This window comes from Thermobia domestica, chromosome 11, assembly GCF_964235325.1.
Source record: "Thermobia domestica chromosome 11, izTheDome1.hap1.1, whole genome shotgun sequence".
Taxonomy (NCBI): Eukaryota; Metazoa; Arthropoda; class Insecta; order Zygentoma; family Lepismatidae; genus Thermobia; species Thermobia domestica.
The window spans coordinates 59,756,534-59,778,260 of record NC_137464.1 but is presented as its reverse complement, the minus strand read 5'-3'; the positions used below and the strand labels follow the sequence as shown (position 1 = coordinate 59,778,260).

General features: G+C 34.0%; 1 protein-coding gene across 1 annotated transcript; it reads right to left on the bottom strand.

Annotated features, from left to right (window-relative positions):
* Nucleotides 1-1,194: 1,194 nt before the first annotated feature.
* LOC145664098 (uncharacterized) lies at nucleotides 1,195-5,454 on the bottom strand. Its single transcript, XM_081730446.1, has 2 exons — nucleotides 4,805-5,454; nucleotides 1,195-1,927 (listed from the first exon to the last, which is right to left on the bottom strand). Exons 1-2 carry the CDS (start codon nucleotides 5,406-5,408, stop codon nucleotides 1,905-1,907), a joined length of 627 nt encoding a protein of 208 aa, XP_081586572.1. The 5' UTR covers nucleotides 5,409-5,454; the 3' UTR covers nucleotides 1,195-1,904.
* Nucleotides 5,455-21,727: the final 16,273 nt, after the last annotated feature.

The following is a 21,727-nucleotide window of genomic DNA, read 5'->3' as shown; positions in this document are numbered from 1 at the left end:
ATCCAGTACAGCAGAAGCTACGAGAACAATTTGTGCAGTGTACAGGAATGAAGCAATTGCTGAAAGAACAGCACAGAAAAGCTTCTGTTGACCAATGGCTAACAGATTTATCCCAGTCAAAACCAAAACAGTTCTACAGGCGAGGCATTGAACTGCTATCTGAACGTTGGCAGAACATCATAGATAGTGGAGATGAATGCATCACTGAGTGATTGTGAGTTAATGTGAGTGACAGTAAATAGGATGCAATGTATTGTTACACTCGTAGAATATGTTAATGGCATGTCTGTGTTGTAATTGTATTTGAATTAACAGAACAGCAGAGTAAAAATAAAATATGAAATATAAGAACCGCACGAACTTATGCATCGACCCTATATTTATTTCCTTTCAAGGAACGAGTATTTCAGCTTGTAACGGATGAACGATACACATATAATCTTTAAATAGCCCCCACTACCCACAGTCCTGCGAGAACGGACGTCACCCCACTTCCCCCTTTAGAATACAAGAATTTTAAAAGGAGAGAGAAAGGAGAATTCCACTCCCCCACGGCTGAGAATAATGACGACGTGAAGAGTGAGGTTCAATACTGGAAAAGGCTTATACTGTATGCAAAAATATCACTATTAAGATAATCAGGAATTTGTCTACAACTACTTGAAAATGGAAAAAGTTTTCTAACAAAATGGAAAATTTTATTATAACAAATCCGAAACGTGTTATATAAATAGTAATATAGAAAACATTCAACAATTTTAACAAGTAATAATATCATTAATAGAAATCGCCGTTAGCAAATAACATTTTTCCCAAAAGGATTTTTTTTTTCCAAGTAACAAAATTTCTGAAGTAAATACTATAACCAATCGTAAATCCAAAATATAGAATTTAGAAACCTATATAACAATATCATTAAAATGTATGGAACTCGAAGTTACTGCAAAGTGGCTTTCTTTGGAATGAAAATGTGGGAGGAAAAGATTCCTTAAATATGGGTCAAAATACATGAGTTACGAGCATCAGCTCATCTGTAACTCTATAGATTCCTCTTATTTTTTTTCTTTCCTTTTCAAAGCGGACCAAAGACATAAATCATTCATTTGAAGTCTCCACTAGCCTTAATATTTTCCGTAATTTCAATATATTAAACTTCCTGACTGGCGACTTTTCTTTAGTTTTTATCAAGGAAAAACAAGAATCAACATGTTTTAACTCAAGGCTTAATTCTGCCTACACAAAACCAGTAACATGAACTATTCAATTAACTATTTTACTTTCTTACTTTTCCTTTCGCAATGTTTTAGAAATAAGTGCTTCCAAAATATATTGAATAATAATAATGTCTTCTAAATAATAACCATAGTCAGGAATTGTTATAGATTTCAAAAGAAATTAACTAAACTATACGATTATACGGAAAGAATATTAATTTTAACGACCCATTTTCATTCAGAGGACCTATCACTCTTACCTCATTTTATACACTGCAAAGCGCTTCAGGCTTAAAGCCAGAACCTCGGCTGCAACGTGACGTCATCCCGATCGACGACTCGCGCAAATCCAACCGAAGGTTAAGCAGTGCTTCCAACTCCAAGAGAAAGAACCAACTTAACAGTAAACTGGAGTTTCATCTCACAAAAGTTTTCCTTTACAACGTTTCATTTTATTATGAAACTTGGGTGGGTTACATAATATCCGAGGGTCGGTCAAAAAAAAAATTCCTAACCATAACAAATCCCAAGTTGAATAATAAAATAATTTCAATACATTACCAAATCTTCCATAAATATTCAAATGCTAACGCCTTCTTTACAAACTTCTACAGTAAATTTTCCAATTCCTTACATAACATATACAAAGGATGATGATGAGGTATTTACAAAATGAAAAGGGTTGACCTCTCACTTTCTCGGACGAGGCATTCCTGCAGGAATAAAAAAATATACAAAACACAAAATTTGTTCGAACAAACATCCTAAAATATATAAATAAGTACAATATTAATAATTTACTTAACCTCAATTCTCATATCAAATCTTTTTTTCTGTGTTACCTTATGGGTTAGGTTGATTAACTTGTCTTGGTGGAAAATATTTCTTACAAAAACGAACATGGCGTTTTATATGAACATATGGTCTTTCAATATTTTCTAGCCAAACTGTATTTGGTGTAGGTTTAGAAATAAGGCGATATGGGCCTTCCCACTGAGGGGCGATTTTTGGATTGAAATGTTTCTCTGCTGAAATTTTCATGAACCTTTTAACCAATACTAAATCATCAATATTTAAATTAACAGGACTATGTTTTTGACTATATACCTTCGCACTATGTTTCCAAGCGCGTTCAATGTTATTATTTATATTGACTAATTTTTGCTCTTTATCCTGGTCATCGTCTAAAAGATCTAAATCCATCAACCATTTAACATCTAATGGATGGTAAAATTTCCGTCCCATATAAAGTTCACATGGACTGGTCCCAGTAGATTCATTCATACTTATGTTAATAGTAAAAGCAATTTTAGATAGTAATTGGGCCCAATTCTGTTGAGACTTATCAACATAAATACGAATTAAATTTTTAACCGATCTCACCGTGCGTTCGGCTCTGTTCGATTGTGGGTTATATGGGGAGAATTTTACACTCTGTATACCATAGCTATACAAGAATTTCAAAAAGTAATCACTCACGAAATAAGAAGCGCCATCACTTAGGACTTTACCAGGAAAGCCGTATCGAAGAAATAATTCCTGTAACTTATTACAGATGATTTTTGAGGTTAGTCGTCTTAAAGGTTCTAAAAAGACAAAACGACTATAGGCATCAGTGACAATTAAAATATATTCAAATCCAGAACTACTAGGCAATTTCCCTGCAATATCAATAAACCAAGTATAATTTGGGTGCATTACCTTTTTTGTAAAATATTGACCCATAGGTTTTCGATTAGAATCTTTACAGGTTTGGCACAAATGACAAGATTGTATAAAATTCTTAATGTCAGAATATAAAGTAGGCCAGGTATATTTTTCAGCAACCTTAGCAATGGTTTTTCGATATCCCATATGCCCACCATGAATTATTGGACAATGAGAATACTCAATAATCGACTGAATTAAAGAATTAGGTATTACAATTCTAAATCCATTATTCCCTTTACCTTTAGTCTTTTTTAACAAGATCTTATTTCTTAATACATACGGAGGAACTTCTTCCTTTTGCTCTAACCTATTTATAATCTCTCTTAATTCAGGATCCTTCCTCTGGTGATCTGTAAGAGGCACATTAAACACAGGATTTTGCCAAAAATTAATGAAAGACAAATTTACTGTTTTATTATGATCTTTTACGACTTCCATTGTATTTTCATCTTTTGTATAGAATTCTAGATGGTTTCCAACCCTTGAAAGGAAATCGGCTATACTATTTATTTTTGATCTTACATGGACTATACGAAATTTAAACCTCGAGATTTTCTCTAACATGGTTCCATATCTCCTTTGTCTTTTATGGTTATTAAGTAACCAAGTTAAACTCTTACTATCAGTATATACTACAAAGGGATTTGCCAAATAATACTCGAATTTTTCCAAAGATAAAGAAAGAGCCTTAAGTTCTAACTCGTATATATTTTTACTCCAGTCAGATTGTGGAATTGCCCGACTAAACATAGATACAGGTCTAAGATTCCCTTCCGAATCATATTGGCTGAGAACCCCAGAAAAATGACGCAAAGAGCTATCACAATGTATTACGAAGTTGGAATTCATATCTGGGACTTTTAAAATAACCTGACTACAAAAGGCATCCTTTAATTTTTGTAGGGCTTCATCATGAACTTTAGTCTATTTAAAAGGCTTTTTTACAGATCTTAATTCCTGAAGGGGAGCAATCAACTCTGAATACCCATAAATAAATTTAGAATAGAACGAGAAAAATGAACATATTCTGTTCACTCCTTTTCTATTCTTTGGTTTTGGTATCTCCTGGATAGCTTTAATTCTCTCAGGGTCTATTGACATGTTGCCATTTTCAAAACGAAACCCTAAATATTTAATACTAGTTTGAAATAGACAGGACTTCTTTTCTGAAATAGTAATTCCCCAATTTCTTAGTCGAGATAATACCTCCTCTAATAGAGCTTTATGACTCTCAATATCTTTGCTAAATAAAATTATGTCATCAAAATATATCTCTAAATTCTTACCAATTAACCCTTCAAAGACTTTTGACATCAAATTACTTAAAACAAAAGGTGATAATACTAATCCCATTGGTACCGATTTATATCGATAGATTTTGTTTTTTGTCACAAAAGCAGTAATATTTCTACTCTCTTCAGACAGAGGAATTTGATGAAAACAAGATTTACAATCAAGTTTTGAAAAGATATTGTTGTCCGAAATACTAGATATTACATTCTCCATGTTAGGAGAAGGATAGCTGTTTACCATCACCTTTTTGTTCACCTCTCCGTATGAAATTACAAGCCGCCTGCTTCCGTCTGAATTTGTTACTAGAAAGCAGGGTGACGTGTAGGGAGAATAATCTACTTCCTCTATAATATCGTCTTTTAAAAGCTGTGCAATAAAAGAATCTAATTCCTTTTGCTTATGCGTTGGAAGCTGATAAGGTTGCAATCGAATGGGAGTTTTATCGGCAAGTTCAATTTTGTAAGTGAAATTTTTTACTCTACCAATTTTGTTTCCAATAACATCAGAATATGAAGTTAACAAGTTATTAACATATTCCTGTAAATTAGAATCACATAGTAATAATTGATCAGGAACCGTATAATTACCTTGAGATTCCTCCGGTTTAGTCTCCGGTGGATGCAATATGGACTGATCAAAAACGAATTCCACTCCTGGGTCAAACGTGGTATTAACTCCGCTGTCTCTGGTTACTGATGTCGATGGAGTCAAACTCTGATTGAAATTACCAAAAGATCTAGGCTGAGGTGTAGCTTTCGGACAACCAAGGTCGCATGGCGGCTGCTTTCCACTCACCCCATTCCTAGAAGTATATGCAGAAGCGAGAGAAGTCTGGGCACACAAAAGTTCATCAGCTCGGATCATAGGAACCACTAACTTCCGAGCTTTTATATTATATAAATTACCAGCAATGTCTATCACGGAATTGTATTTTGTATGAAAGTCATTTCCAAGCAGAAGATCAAACTCATTAGAGTCCACGATGAAGAAAATTTCACTAAATTGGTGTCTTCCAATTTTAAAATATAGTCTTACTCTCATATCCACTTTAACTTGTACATTTCCTAAGCCAATCGTCTGAACGTTCACCTTTTCGGCTCTTATTTTACATTTTTTTCTAAGTTCATCATAAAGATGTCGAGCCAAATAAGAGTTCGTACTCCCAGTATCAATTAAGCACTTAAAACGCATGCCCGTAATGTAAACAGGAATCGCTAATAAATTTTCCAATTTACTACCATTTTGTTTTAAGTCTAAGTTATTTTGAGTTAAGTACTGAGATTCTAAATTATAATTATGAGAAAATTCCGCCTTATCAAAATTTTTATAGTTAGATGGTAAAGAATACATAGCTGGAGAAACTAAAGTTTTATGCAAATTTATTGGTTCACGAGATTGTAACACTACTTGCTGTTTTGTATTCTTCGCTCCGATAAAGGAAGATGATTTACGGGGTGGTACCAAGTCCCGTACGCTACTACCTTGATTACGTAATCGATAATAATCTTTCCTATATCTATGCAAGGCGTCATAGTGTTCTGCAGCTAAATACAATTGATTTAAATCGATAGGCATACCTCTTTCAGCTAGAAATTGATGGGCAGAAGGCGTTACCATATTAGTAATTAAACTACAAATGGTGGCTTCATCAAAGGACATATCAAGTACGTGAATAATCGATAATTTATTATCTACGAACTCATATAATGAATGATCCTCCCGCATGGGAACGTAGAAAAATAATCGCATGAATTGTGTTCTACCAATAGTGGAAATAAATCGCACCACTAAATGTCTACAAACTGTTTGCCAAGGGGAAGTGTCCGAAATGAACGATTGTATAACTTCTTGCATTTCTCCTTTTGTACGAGAAAGACAAGCTACTAACACAAGATCTAAAGGCAAACCCTTACCTCTGACAATACTATCAAGTTTTAATAAAAACTGAAATGTAGACTCAGTATTGGTACCATCTATTATAGGTAGACTATTAATATCATGCAACAAAGATTTATAAATTCCTTCCGAAGCAAATTTCTCAAAATTTAAATTTAACGAAGCTGCCATATTAAATGGTCGATCTCTATATTTATTTTGAAAGCTCTGACTCCCTCCTACTCTTAAATTAGGCGAGGAATTCGCAAACTGTGTACTGTGTCCCACATTACTTTGTGGATCCACGTTAAAATTTTGATTCTGAAATGGTCTACTTTGACCACCTAGTAAAGGTTCGTGAGGATTCACTTGAATATGGGCTGAAGGCCTTAAATGATCAAACATAGGATTACTAAATTCATAAGAATAACCAAGAAATTCATCCCCACTAGAACTTGAAGAATCCGAAAATCTATACTTTACATGCGTCTCCTTTGACTGTGCCATCCTTACAAGCACACCACAAAATATTAAGCTCAAAGAAACCAAAAGAATAATTACTACTATTTTTACAACCTTATCAATAATTATCTGCTTATTACACAATGACCTACTAAACCATAAATTTTGTATCCGACCCCGGCAACATTGTATTAAGAATTTTACATTAACATTCATAAACAACTTTTATATTAACTCAACAAGAAAGGCATAGAATAATGAAAATATGTTATTTAATTTAGAGGTTAATTTGACCAAAGAAATATACATAATTTTTAGAATATAAAGGGGAACACTTTTGCTGGACCTCCCCGAACCGGACCTCGAAGCCAGCATAAATTTGCCTTTCCAGGGCAGTGTATAAAATTTATTTTTATTTAAAAATTATATATGTAACGGATGAACGATACACATATAATCTTTAAATAGCCCCCACTACCCACAGTCCTGCGAGAACGGACGTCACCCCACTTCCCCCTTTAGAATACAAGAATTTTAAAAGGAGAGAGAAAGGAGAATTCCACTCCCCCACGGCTGAGAATAATGACGACGTGAAGAGTGAGGTTCAATACTGGAAAAGGCTTATACTGTATGCAAAAATATCACTATTAAGATAATCAGGAATTTGTCTACAACTACTTGAAAATGGAAAAAGTTTTCTAACAAAATGGAAAATTTTATTATAACAAATCCGAAACGTGTTATATAAATAGTAATATAGAAAACATTCAACAATTTTAACAAGTAATAATATCATTAATAGAAATCGCCGTTAGCAAATAACATTTTTCCCAAAAGGATTTTTTTTTTTTCCAAGTAACAAAATTTCTGAAGTAAATACTATAACCAATCGTAAATCCAAAATATAGAATTTAGAAACCTATATAACAATATCATTAAAATGTATGGAACTCGAAGTTACTGCAAAGTGGCTTTCTTTGGAATGAAAATGTGGGAGGAAAAGATTCCTTAAATATGGGTCAAAATACATGAGTTACGAGCATCAGCTCATCTGTAACTCTATAGATTCCTCTTATTTTTTTTTTCTTTCCTTTTCAAAGCGGACCAAAGACATAAATCATTCATTTGAAGTCTCCACTAGCCTTAATATTTTCCGTAATTTCAATATATTAAACTTCCTGACTGGCGACTTTTCTTTAGTTTTTATCAAGGAAAAACAAGAATCAACATGTTTTAACTCAAGGCTTAATTCTGCCTACACAAAACCAGTAACATGAACTATTCAATTAACTATTTTACTTTCTTACTTTTCCTTTCGCAATGTTTTAGAAATAAGTGCTTCCAAAATATATTGAATAATAATAATGTCTTCTAAATAATAACCATAGTCAGGAATTGTTATAGATTTCAAAAGAAATTAACTAAACTATACGATTATACGGAAAGAATATTAATTTTAACGACCCATTTTCATTCAGAGGACCTATCACTCTTACCTCATTTTATACACTGCAAAGCGCTTCAGGCTTAAAGCCAGAACCTCGGCTGCAACGTGACGTCATCCCGATCGACGACTCGCGCAAATCCAACCGAAGGTTAAGCAGTGCTTCCAACTCCAAGAGAAAGAACCAACTTAACAGTAAACTGGAGTTTCATCTCACAAAAGTTTTCCTTTACAACGTTTCATTTTATTATGAAACTTGGGTGGGTTACAAGCTAGATAGAAAAAAAATTGCAAAGAAATGAATTAAAACTGAAAATATGTTTTAAAATGGGAATGAATTGAATTACATATTCAGTATTAACATCTACTGTTTTATTCCCGGGAATTATAGAATTAGATTCATTATTGCGAGAGGTTTGTTAGTTAAATCAGAACATCACCACATACTATTAAAATCATGTATTTTCGTAAACGGTTTATGTAGTGCATGCGTGAATTAGTTTGTGAATAACTATCAGATCACACTAATAGACTTTCTCGGCAATTCCCTCAATTGAGAGCAACAGAGATGACAACACCACATACCTGCTGACCTTTAGATTAGAACTGATGATATTGGATTGTCTTCCATCTGGGATGCTGGTTCGACTCTGGACTTCGTGACTACGCTGAACTAGCAGTGGAAAGAACTTCCACTGCTTGTGGACTTCTTCGAACTGATCCTATCCAACTGATCCGCCTGACTGATCTCCTTCGATTGATTGGATCCTACTGATCCCGATTCTTTCCAACATAACCTTTTTATTTCGTCGTCCAGACAACATTGTTGCGTTCTCATCTCTTTCTTCATTTTCGTGTTGTTTCATCTCTTTGCTGAAACCATTGGTTTCTCCATTGTCTCTCAATGAATTAAATTTCCAAATAGTCTACGTCTGCGATTTCAATAGTTTTGACAAACTCCTAAAATGTGTTCGTGTTAACAAAATTTTACAAGAATTTTACAATTAAGGTTTTCTCAATGTTTGTTGTTACAATGACGACACGTGCAGACTCGTGTCTGTATCATTACTTCACATATGTAAACAGAAGCAAAACATAAACATAATGAAATCCTCTTTAGAAATTATTCTGTCTGCAGCATTTCTTAATTTTGAAATACAACGCCAATTCAAAAGATAGTTTGTGTTTAATATTAACTTCTGATATTTTTATTAAAAATGAATTTGAAAATAGGAAAATAATCTTTAACTTTTACGTTCCTTGACAGTATTATCTTAAAAACATTTTTTCTTGAGCATACACTGAAGGCTGGGATGTCACTAACTTATTTAAGACACAAAAGTATAGGCTTCTTAAAGTCTCGTAACTGCATTTGCATAAGTTCTTGCTTTTAATGATTTTCTTTCAGTGATAGATTACGTTCAACAATTACATATTTTTAGTAATATGAGTGTTCATCAGTATATACAGTTTTAATTAGTTTACCACGAATACTTCTTTCAAATTCTAAAAAGAACACGTTAAAAATGAAAGATTTCCAGCCTCTCTAATATCCTTTATCCTCAAATGAGTACCACCTTGTTCAGCCTAACACTGGATTTCAGTCTCGGGGGTTTACTCCAGTATGTACTTCTCGAAAGCTATTATTTTTCTTTCTTTTTCTTTTTCTTTTCCATTTTTGTTCAACAATTCATTAGCATCAATGTGAACGTGATTACATATTTGTAATTACGTTGCTTTGATGCTAAAACAAGTACCTAGTTACAGATGAGAGTTGTTAAGGTGGTGGTGAGTACCCTACACATGTAATCATACACCTCATACAGAGCAATTAATAAGCATATCTACGCATCACGAGAACCTTACTACTCATGTTATATACACATTGTATACACATGAAGATGCCTTTGTATTATTCTGTATTCTGTGTGTGGACAAAGCAGTGCCTGTGTTGTGTGTTTAATACAGTGAAACGTTATATCAATACCATAGAGATCCCTTTATCCATCATACCCTCCCAAAGGATTCATTACAATCGTATTGCTTTCCTAATACTAACAACAAGATAATTTCTACTCTTAGTGTATTAATCTCGGCCACTATAGATCAATATTTATATGGTAAAATATTATAAATAAAAGCATAACTCTAATATTTTTTTTAAAAAAAATTGTCGTATTACATTTTTGCTTCTTAAATTAAAAAAGCAGTATTAATAGATATTAAAAATACATGGTGGTAGGAAAAGAAATTTTGCGTTTATTCTTCATAGTGTATCACGTGATGTATTATTAAAATATCGTTTGCTATTTTATGTGTTATTTCAATATATAAAACCATACATGCAATAGATTTGGTATAGTTTTCACCAAAAGTCAATGATAAACCCAGGGGATTCTTATAGGATTCAAAAGAGAAGGATAGATTGGAAGTGTGCAAAATTCCTCCGATAAAAAACCGAGCAGTGATTAGGATCTTATTTCAAACAGAAAGTCAAACTCATATAACTCGGTGTTCTAACTTTAACTAATATTGTTTTTTTTTCTTTTCTATTTTTCTTTTCTGCTTCTTTTTTGAAATTTTCAAAATATCAGAAATATAAATAATAATTTTTTTGAATATTTTTTAAAAGAATATATATATTTATTACAAATTTATATTTGAAATTTACAAATTATAGAAACAAATAGAAATTTGAATATAACGTATCCACAACAATTAGTTTTCCATTTTTGGATGAAAAGGCTCGGTTGAATATATGATTGTTTACAACTTCTTAAAATAATAATAATAATGATCTTAGTGCCACAATAAATAGACTATAGAAATACAAATAATATAATGGAATCTCTAGAATATAAATAAAATTGAGCATATTTGTTTTGGATTATGTTACAAGAATTTTGTGAATCACTTTTACATTAAAAGTGTACTTAACACTTGTAATTATGATATTGTTCCATGTTTCTGTTATACTAGAGAAGAAATATCTCCCCCAGTTCTCTTCCAGGGGACAACGTACCAAGAACTGGTGAAACGTTGCCACGTTGGACCGCAATGGATATACGTTGTATTAAGAAGGATACTGAATGAACATCTCCAGAAACGATAGATATGCGGCTGCCTACCTCTCTGATAAAAATAATAAATTACATCGGCTTCGTTTAGTAATTAGAAAATAAGAAAGCTATTTTTTAATATCCATCAAGCTACCATGCATGAGAATTGCGTGAGATGATGAAATGGAGATAAGACAAAACTATTTGTTGCTTATCTCCCATCGCCTCCACTGATAGACAAAACTCTGTCATTCACTCACGGTTTAGTGCCGATCGTGAAAACACATCGAATGCAATAGACTCATACGCCAAGTGTGAACTACATTTATGTAATTAGATTTGTCTGGACGACTAGTGAGTTCCCTAAAATTAAAAGACCAGACATTAAAGAAAATATAAACCACGCTTTGCACGAACCACATGATTCACGAGTTCATCAACGTCATTTGTAGCCACAGATTATTATTCTTGGTTATTTTTATCGTGTGCATCAGTGAGCCATATTTTCAGCTCTTTCCAGCCTCGTATTGCTCAGGCTACGATTAATAGAGGGAGTATATTGCTCTTCCGCTGTTAGAAATCGAATTGCGCAGTTCACACTTGGCGAACAGTCGCAATGAAATAAACTCGATATGTTTTCACGACACCTACTCTACAATTATCGAATGGTAGAGGCTGTCTGGTGTAGGCCATGGGAGACGCACAATGAACACGTTTTTCTTATCCCCGTTTCATCATCTTGTGTGACTCTCCCCTGGTGGTATAAATGAGGTAAAGAAGAAGAAGCCACCCTCGTATTAATAAACTATATTTTTCGTACTGTCTACTTAACATTTTAAATGTTAGTGAATCATGGTGGTCAAGATTAATAATGACGATTAATGACATTTAATTATATTGTAAGTACTTTTTATTCCATTATTTAACTCTTAAATCCACTTGCTGCCGTTTACATAAACAGAGACTCTTTCCCTCCATCTTTTTGCCTCTGTCCATGTCATTTAGCTTCAAAAATTGTTGTTATAAATTTAAAGAAATGATACTTTCATATCTACCAATTGTATGTAATGAAAATTGACAAATACTATATAGTTTAGAACATGTACTATTCTTGAGGTACATCTCATGCAGGTACCTGAATCTGAATCATGTTTAGAAGCGCCAAGCTTTAAAAGAAAGAAGAATTTATTCATAATTTCATGAATTTATGGATCTGTGAAACATTCCTATGGTATCACCCGGAGGATTTCTCAACTGTAAAGATAAATGTCGTACTAATAATAAACCTAATGTTATTTGATTGCGACCAGGATCTTCCTTGCGATTTGTCTTTCATTCTCATGTATCCGAAACTATTTTTGTTCGTATGTACCATCTGTATATGAATGTTACTCGGCAAATATTACATAATAGTTTTTGTGAATTTACCTTAATCTGGGGTCACAATGGGGATACCCTAATGTGGGTAAAGAGCAAGAAAAAAGGGAAAAAACTTATTTTTCTAGTATCTCTCGAATATGTGGATCTGTGACACATAAAGTATCATTTGAAGAGGCTGATTCATTATAAACAAGGTGAAGATGTAGAGACGAATGAGGATTCAAACAGGAACTTGATAACTGAAGGTCTACAATTTTCTATAAAACCCCGTATGATTAAAGCAGAAAGCAGAAATGATAAAAGATCTTGTAGTTATCTTCCATATTTTGCAAATATTTTTATCTTAGTAAAATCACAATGAATATACGCGAATATGCAGTTATAACACCACTAACAAGTTACAATTTCAATGATCCTAGGAAGAGGATTGATATTAAACTATGAATATTAAAATCAATGATCATATAATGATAGAATTTAAATATTGTTCATATTAACGTTACCTTTATTCCTTTAATACTAACATATTTAAAACTGATATTTTGTGGTTGTGTTCAGTGTAATAATCCGAAATTTACGGCATATATCTTGTCAATAATAAATGATTGATTTATCAAAATTTGGGGAAAGAATTCAAAGAAAACATAAATTTATCTAAAAGATTTAACCTGGTGTAATTGGAATCGGAATGCGCTTCCCAAATGAGGGATTCGGATTATTTAAAATAAAACCATAGCATCAAAAATATACAAATTTCATACTTTTAAATATTTCCTTCATATAAATTCGTCAGTTTTCTAATTCAATGTGAATTTCAGTCTATCGTCTTTAATATTCGAAACATTTATTCATGTCCCTAGAATTCTTACACAAAGTGCTAGTTAAAGTATTCAATTAAATGAACAGAAACGTAAACAATGGTTTGCTATCTCACAATACAACAAAATATAGTTAGGAATGGTTTTTAATGATATTTTATTCCTAAATATGACCAAGCCCTAGAAAATGACGGCTTCCTTAGAGTCAGTGATGTTGAGGTATTATTAGACTTTGTAGGATTATTAGACACGTGTAAAAACTAAGAGAAAATGCTAGAAATGTTACTCACGTCACTGATGGAACAGACTCGGGAGCAATCTGACAAGTGAACAGTTCTGAGCCGTGACCAGACATAGCTCTGAACTGGGGACGATGGAACATCGTCATATGCATTGTAGACCATAATATATGAGGTTACTAATACAATTCGAACAAAATACAATTTTCTCGTTTATCTCTTTCTAACTCTCTCTCTCTCTCTCTCTTCTTTTTTCTACTAAATCTATAATTTTCTATGTTGTGTGCGTCTAAATTTCTCGAAGTATTGCACTGAAAGATAAATACAGGTCTATTAGAGTGTATATGAGTAAGAATCGCAGAAAAGAAAAGTACATGTATGAAGGACCGTCAAAATTTAATCAAACGATCCTGTAAAGTTAGTCTCGTAGAATATAAGAAATACTGCTGATCCCAAACAATCTTCTATTAAATTTTTTGTATAGTCCGTCCTTGAAATGAGTACATTTTTCAGTAAGGAAAGAGAAATGAAACATTAAATTGTAGTTCAAATAGTCAATACATGGTATTTTAATTTTTTTAAAAAAAATGATTGATTGATTGATTGATTGATTTTTTGAGTTTAACGTCCCGTTCAGCAGCGAAGCTATATGAGACGTGGACCTACTGATTAACGTGGAATCCGCACCACATGAGCTCCCGCCGGGAATCGAACCCGGGCCTCCCACGCCAAAGGCGCGTACACTAACCGAATTTTAAAAAAAATGTCATGCCGAGAATAGCTATTCGGAGTTCGAGTGGTCGACATCATTAATTCACTATTTATGGTACTTGTATTTCGATTGCTTACAGGTCATTGGACTAGAAAAGTAATACGTAAATTCGAATGACCCGGACAAAATTAGTGGTCCAAGTGACCTACGAGCCGTTACGGCACTGCCAAGTAAAACTGAACGCTGAATACAAAAGTAGTTTGTCGTGTCTAATTTCTTCACCAAATTATGAACTCGCCTGCTTTGCTGCTACCTTTTTGGTATCTTCATTTTTTTTTAAAGGAACCTGTCAGCCAGTAGCTACGAGCGATAAATACATGTTTCTTTATTGTTTCCACCATTATCATTTGTTACCTCACAAAATGAAATAAAGTGAAATCCTAAGGGTTTAACGTCCCACGATTATGCCCGTTAGGCTAAGGAAGATGAATAAATAAGGCAAGTGAATGATAATGGGCGATTTGGTGGGATGAGAACATATGAGAGTACCCCGAGAAAACCAACGGACACGGTGTTGTCCACCACAAACTTACATGGTCGGAGAACGAACCAGGGACCACACGCAACAAATGTAAGTGTTCTTACCTCACAACGCAATGACAAGGCAGATACAGCAACCGTATGCATAGGTTTTCTCGAGGTCAATTTCTCCCACTTTCTCCATTCCAACATTTCATTCATTCTAATCATCGCCTGGGCCGCGATGACTCAGTGGTAGACCGTTCGCCTGTGGTGCATGGGATCCCTGGTTAAAACCCAGTTTGGGCCAAGTGGACTTTGTGGTGGACAAACATCATGTGCGTGGTTTTTCTCGGGGTTCTTCCGTTTCCTCCCACATTCTTATTCCATCATTTTATTCATTTTTCATCATCACCCTCTCCTTTAGCCTAGCCGGCATAACCATGGGACGTAAAACAGAAATATTTCTTTGCATTTTTCTAATATCATCGTCTCCTTGCCTACACGGCGCGGCGTAAGTGTGGGGCGTAAAACTGAAAGATGTTATTTCATTTCATTTAGACACAGCAGTGCGTTACATGGTGCCAGGTGGCAAATGTTGTCTCAGGAGAATTGTCTCCTTCTTTTCCAATGACTATTATGTTTCTTTAAAACAAATTTCATAGTTTTGTGCTCGAAACTTGCCGAATCTCTCTATACCTTGTGTTATGCACATAGCTGAATATAATTTAAAAACAATTTCATGACAACACATTTATTCAAATTTTATTTATTTACTTTTTTGGTATAAATTTGAGAATTCAGTTTGTATTTCTTACCTTTTCATATCAAAGTCAAAGCAAATTGAGCTATTGGCACAAGCGTTTTGGTTTTTCGACTTGATATGTTTAAGTCATACGTTACAAACTGCACGCAATGAATTTGCCCCGAAGCTGTCTCGCTGTTTAATGACGATAATGTTAATGATGATTGTCGCAGGATGGAGAAGGGTTTTAGGCAATGAGCACAGGAGGTTTAATTATGTGTAATGAGGGACCAGTCATTGTGCTTGTTCCACGTATCAATACAATTGGGGAATAGCCGACGTTACCAATACAGCGCTTAGTGGAACTTGATTATTATGGATCAGCGTTCTGTCCCATTCAGTCTCCGGTAAATTAGCCTTTGAATAGTGACCGGGAATCAACTGTAACAGAGGACAAAGTCATCATCCCTCCCTCCCCCTTTCACTCTCTGTCTCTCTCTATATATACATATACATATCACGTCTATTACAAGCAGAAATCTATAGACATGCAGCATATGTAGGAGTTAGCTGCAATGGAGACAGTTATTTATTCACAGCATACATCTATCACAGTCATTCGTCTATATGTATATAATATTATATCATACACGCTGCACTAAATACTATACTATTGGGAAATAAATTCTAAGTTAGATACAAAAAATAACATTTCTCTAAAATCGTCAGAGAAATCAAACATTAAAAGTTTCAATTATGAGAAATTATGATTTTCAATTTCATTTGTTTGTTTGTTTATTTGTTTGTTTGTTTGTTTGTTTGTTTATTTATTGAAGTTTAGCACAGAGGTTATTTGAAACTTGGACCTACATTTTAAGACCATGAAATTTGAAACACTATAGTGCTTTCAGATATTTTTACCGCCGAGAATCGAACCCAGAATCCTGTAGAACAAAGATGCGCTACTATACCAGCGGGAAGATCCACTGTCTTTGTTTAATCTTAAGTTCAAAATATCCATTACATCTTACGTTCTCTTATGTGTAAATATTTTACATTATAAAATTTCGTACTGTCTAGCGAAAAATGTTTAGGTTTCCTCGGCGCTCCGTAATGTCAATATTTTAATTACAGTATTTTAGTTTGAGCTGCATTTTTAGAGTAAATACCGTGTAAAACATTGGTTTTTAAGTTACATTATAAAAAGGACTACAAACCACATCAGCTCTCAGTGTGGAACAGAATTCGTCTTCTCGTGCTAGAGATATTAAACATTAATGATTAGCCAAAATATAATTTTACGTCAGTTCTTAAATACTCTTTAAAAACATGCAAAATGTATATACGAAAACACATTTCCAGAGCCAATAATATTGTCTAAGATTCTTTGGCTGTACCAGATGGGAACAAGAGAGCAACAACACCTCATTTTCACCAATCATTTTTAGATCTTCAAAATCAGGATTTCATTTACGTCCTTCATTTCATTTTCCCCTGAAAATTTAGTCACAACGATACTATATATTGTACAAAACTCATCCTATGTAGATCAAACTTGGCATGATGTTATACAAATTTGCGAAATATTATGGTGTACAGATATGGGTTCATAACTTATACGTAAGATAAAATTCAAATAAAAGACGATTTTTACCACCAGTTTCAACTGGTAAAGAAGACTTATTGATATGCAGAAAGTAAATCTTTATTATCTCTCTTTATGATTTTAATTTCTGAATGTCTATATCAAGTGTGGGATTTATTTTTTATTGATTTTATTATTATTATTATTATTATTATTATCATTATTATTATTATTATTATTATTATTATTATTATTATTATTATTATTATTATTATTATTATTATTATTAGCTTTAAAGACCACATTAACAATGCACATTTCTGAAGAAGGCTGCATATCATAGTTTTGAATAGATATTGTAATTATTTTATAGTCATTAGTTACATTTATAATTAACATGAAAATGTATAATACTATACATTATATATAACATATTACGGTAAAAACTTAAAGCAAGAAAAATTAAATCGTTCATTTACTTTTTGCTCAATTCATATACTTATATCTGGTATATTTCTTATTTATTCCATAATTTAGGACTTCTCATATTGCACCCAGAAGGTTGCAATTTATGACTCTGAAGACCGCAAGTTTAGTATCCCTGATCTATATGAAGCAAGATATCTTTTGATGAACAATCGTTAATCTCTAACCCAGGTTCGATTCTCGGAGGGAGCTCATGTGGTTTGGATTCCACGTTAATCACTAGGTCCCGTCACATATGGCCTGCTGAAAGGGACGTTAAACTCCAAATCAACTCAACATTGTTGATCTTTAAGCATATGAATTATAGTCTGCTCTTAAGAAATTAACACTGAACTCCTATTAAATGGATCAATGGTTAGCTTTCACTAATTAATTTCAATTCCTTAAAAGGTACTCTCATGAATTGTTATCAAATTCGAGTAAATGAATCACTCTCAGGATCTGTTGTTAGTCCTCTAGCAGATAAAAATCTCGCCAATGTAATTTATACAGGTGTGGCCAAAAGTCTGGACCGGGGTAAGTATTTGAGAAACCGTAAATGCAGTCATCCGAAGGCAATTGTTATCAATGTTGATCGGAGGGGAAACATTATGACGTTTTCAAGGTTGTCGTCTGCTATCTTGATCGCCGCCATATTGGAATCAACTTGTTTATTTTGAATGGCAACGTGGTAGATTTTGGAAAAATAACTCCACCGTTGTTGTTTTTTCTTTCTTCGAACAAGGATATTGCTTAATATGTCACACAACCATATTACCATTTAAAATAAACAAGTTGATTCCAATATGGCTACCACCAAGATAGCGGACGAAACCTTAACCAAGTCATAAGTTTGGCAATCCATGTCATAAGTTTGTGGTTAATGGCAATCCTTAGTGCCATAATAATAGTTAGTGCGCTTAAATGCATTAAGCACTAACGTTAGTGTTATCAGAGTTTACGAGTTATTGGAGATTTTTGGTTGGGGGACAACTTCAGAAATATCCATATCTATACAAATTGACGTAGAAACATAGGGTTAACGTCAATCGTTAGTCCATCGTTAATGCATTTAAACGCACTAAGCATTAACGTTAGTTATCATATTTTGTGATTTATCGAAGACTTTTATTGGGGGACCAACTTCAGAAATATCAAATTCCATACAAGCTGTTAGTGTTTAATGGAAGCACTATCGATATACTAACTAATATCACTAATTTTTCGTTAGTGCTTGAAGTCGGGGCAAGTTCAAGAAGACCTCCACAGATATTTTATTTTTAGCACCGTCATGAACGAAGAACTAGCGTTAGTGGTTGTTGCACTAAGAAGTACTAGTGATGCACTAACGATTGCATTAGTAGAGATCATTAGTGCTTTTGAATTTGGCGGAAATTTGACGCAATGAAAAATTCCCCATAAATTTCTTATCTGTGTTTTCTGACATGTAATTGGCCATAATTACACTAACACTGAAGCACTAACGAAATAGTTGGTGTTTTCTACAGCCACTAAAGATTCACTAAGGAATGGTACTAATATTTTCGTTAGTGCTTGAAGTGCGGGCGCCAAGTTCAAGCTCGCCCTATACTAGCGAAACTCTAACATTAGATGTTGATGCACTAAGAAGAACTAAAAATGCACTAACGATTTCTTTAGAAGAGATCATTAGTGCATTTGAATTTGGTGAAAATTGAGGCAATGAATAATTTCCCATAAATTTCTTACGTGAATTTCGTGACATGTAAGTGGTCATAACTACACTAATAGTCTAACATTATCGAAACTGTTACTCTTTTTATTGAAGAACTAACAATGCACTAACGAATGCCACTAATTTTTTAGTTAGTACTTGAAGTGGGAGCACCAAGTTCACCCTAACGTCCAAAGGTATTTTATTTGTAGCACCTATACTAATAAACCATTAACGTCAGTTGTTGATCACTACAAAGCACTTACGATTCACTAACAAATGCACTAGGAGAGGTAACTAGTGCTTTCGAATGGAATGGGATTTGAATGGGAGGGGATGTTGTGGGCGCAATGAAAAATTTCCCATGTATTTCATATTGGAGTTTCGTGACATATAACTCTGCACCTCTACTTCAAGCAATAAAGGAAAAATTAGTGAGGTTTTTTGCGGTTTGTGTAATAGCACTAATTTTGTAAACTATGCCAAAAAATAGTGCTAAACTAGATCTAACGATACAGCATAGAAAGAAAACTAGTGCTGTGTATAATATCATAAATTGAGGATCGATTGTTTTCTTTGATGTCGCCATATTAGATTTTCGAATATATTTGGCCTTCTGATAATGGTATTAATTTTCTGTTTATGTGATATCGACAGCGCTAATTTAACACCAACTTTGTGTATAGGTTTCATCTCAATCGGTTGAGTGGATGGGGCTAGCATGAACCTAGCCCCACCCAGAATCGTTTTTGTTTTTTACGTTTGTGTAACAGCACTAATTTTTAAACATTATAGGTCGTCAGCACTAATTAGGCACTAACTTTTGTCATATGTTTTAAAATTAGTGCCGGTGTGGGTGCGGCCAGGTTTACGTAAAGACAGCCCCACCCACTTTTAATAATTGAACACTAATTTTTAAACTATGCCAAAAATTAGTGCTGACGATACTGCATAGAAAGATTAGTGCTATATATCTTATCATAAAAATTAGGGATCTTTTGTTTTCTTTGATGATGCCGCCATTGAACATTTTCGAATATATTTTGGACTTCTGATAATAGCACTAATTTACTTTTTATGCGGTATCGACAGCACTAATTTAACACTAACTTTGTGTATAGGTTTCATCTCCATCGGTTGAGTGGGTTGAGCTAGCGTGAACCTCGGCCCACGGAGAATGTTTTTTGTTTTTCGAAGTCGATATAACGGAAAACTTTTTTAACATTACAGGTCGTCAGCACTAATTGGGCACTAATTTTTGGCATATGTTTTAAAATTAGTGCCGATGTGGGTGGGGCCAGGTTCACGGACATTGAAATTGAGTATGCTATCCATTATGAAAGTGACATAATGAATGTTTAAAGCATCCACTAGATATTCGAATAATTCTGAAAAATGTGTAAAACCAACGTTATTTCTATATTACTGTGGGATTTCTGGAAACGGAACTTGATAATGTTAGGTTCTTTTCTTACTACGTTTGAATTCCACACTTTTATCTGTCCTTCCTTTCCTTTTATTCTTCTCCCCTCTTCTCTCTCTCTCTCTCTCTCTCCCTCTCTCTCTGCCTCATTTTTGAATCTCTCTGTAATAGACATTCATTGCTTTCAATTTTTCGTGTATGTGTTTCAGTTTCTTCCTACATCAACCTATGAATCTTGTTTCGTCTCGGTTTTGTTTTTTTTAATATTATCGAAACTAATACTTGTGTAGTTTGAAATTAGAATTACGCTCATATTGTTAGCTAATTTTAGTATGGGAGAGAAGAAATGAGGAGAGAGAACGGTTCTCTTTACCTGACACGATTATGGGATAAGAAGGTGTATATTGGGTGGCCTAACTGTGCGGCGTTAGTTGTCGCAATTTTTTTGATGCGGAGTGTACAATGCTGATTTTCGGTTGTTTTGTAACCGGTTCATGGGATGCTAACCAATGGAACTTCGTACAGGACCCACTTCCCATCAAATGTCAACACCCTGTCCAGAAATGGCTCCTTCCTCAGACGAGACACCAAAGAAACAGATGTTTGCTCGCGTTAACTTCTGGCCGTGGAACTCATCGACCCAACTTGTAGTGCCTCCGAACTTAATGCGGGTGCTACCAAATGGTTTGTCCACTCACACTGAATTCTAGTCCACACGTGTCTGGCCACTGTTCACCTCAATTGCTGCCTGAAGATCTTCATTTTGTACATGTGTTGATCTTCCGGCACGTGGTGCGTCTTCGAGTGTTTCGTCACCGTCCTTAAACTTGTAAAGAAAAGTGTAGGCCCCTATCGAAATGTTACGCACCACAATCAGCTAGGACTTAATGTCAATTGATTTTGTGAGTCTCATTAAGTTCATTTACCTTCAGAGGTCTGAGTCCGGGGAGGACTGATGTGTACTTCAGAAAAAAAATAATTTTGGTAATAAAAGGAATCAGTCTGTGGTTTTATTTTCTACAATGTGGACAATATCGTATCTATGGATTTTATAGGGGCACTACCATTTAGTTCAACATTTTCATTCCACT

What these genes read in the sequence shown, in the direction of transcription:
- LOC145664098 (XM_081730446.1), bottom strand. Translation starts at nt 5,408, where the DNA reads ATGCGTTTTAAGTGCTTAATTGATACTGGGAGTACGAACTCTTATTTG. An exon ending in TAAACCGGAGGAATCTCAAG is followed by an intron (nt 1,928 to 4,804) that starts GTAATTATACGG and finishes TTATTCCTGCAG; the next exon opens with GAATGCCTCGTCCGAGAAAG.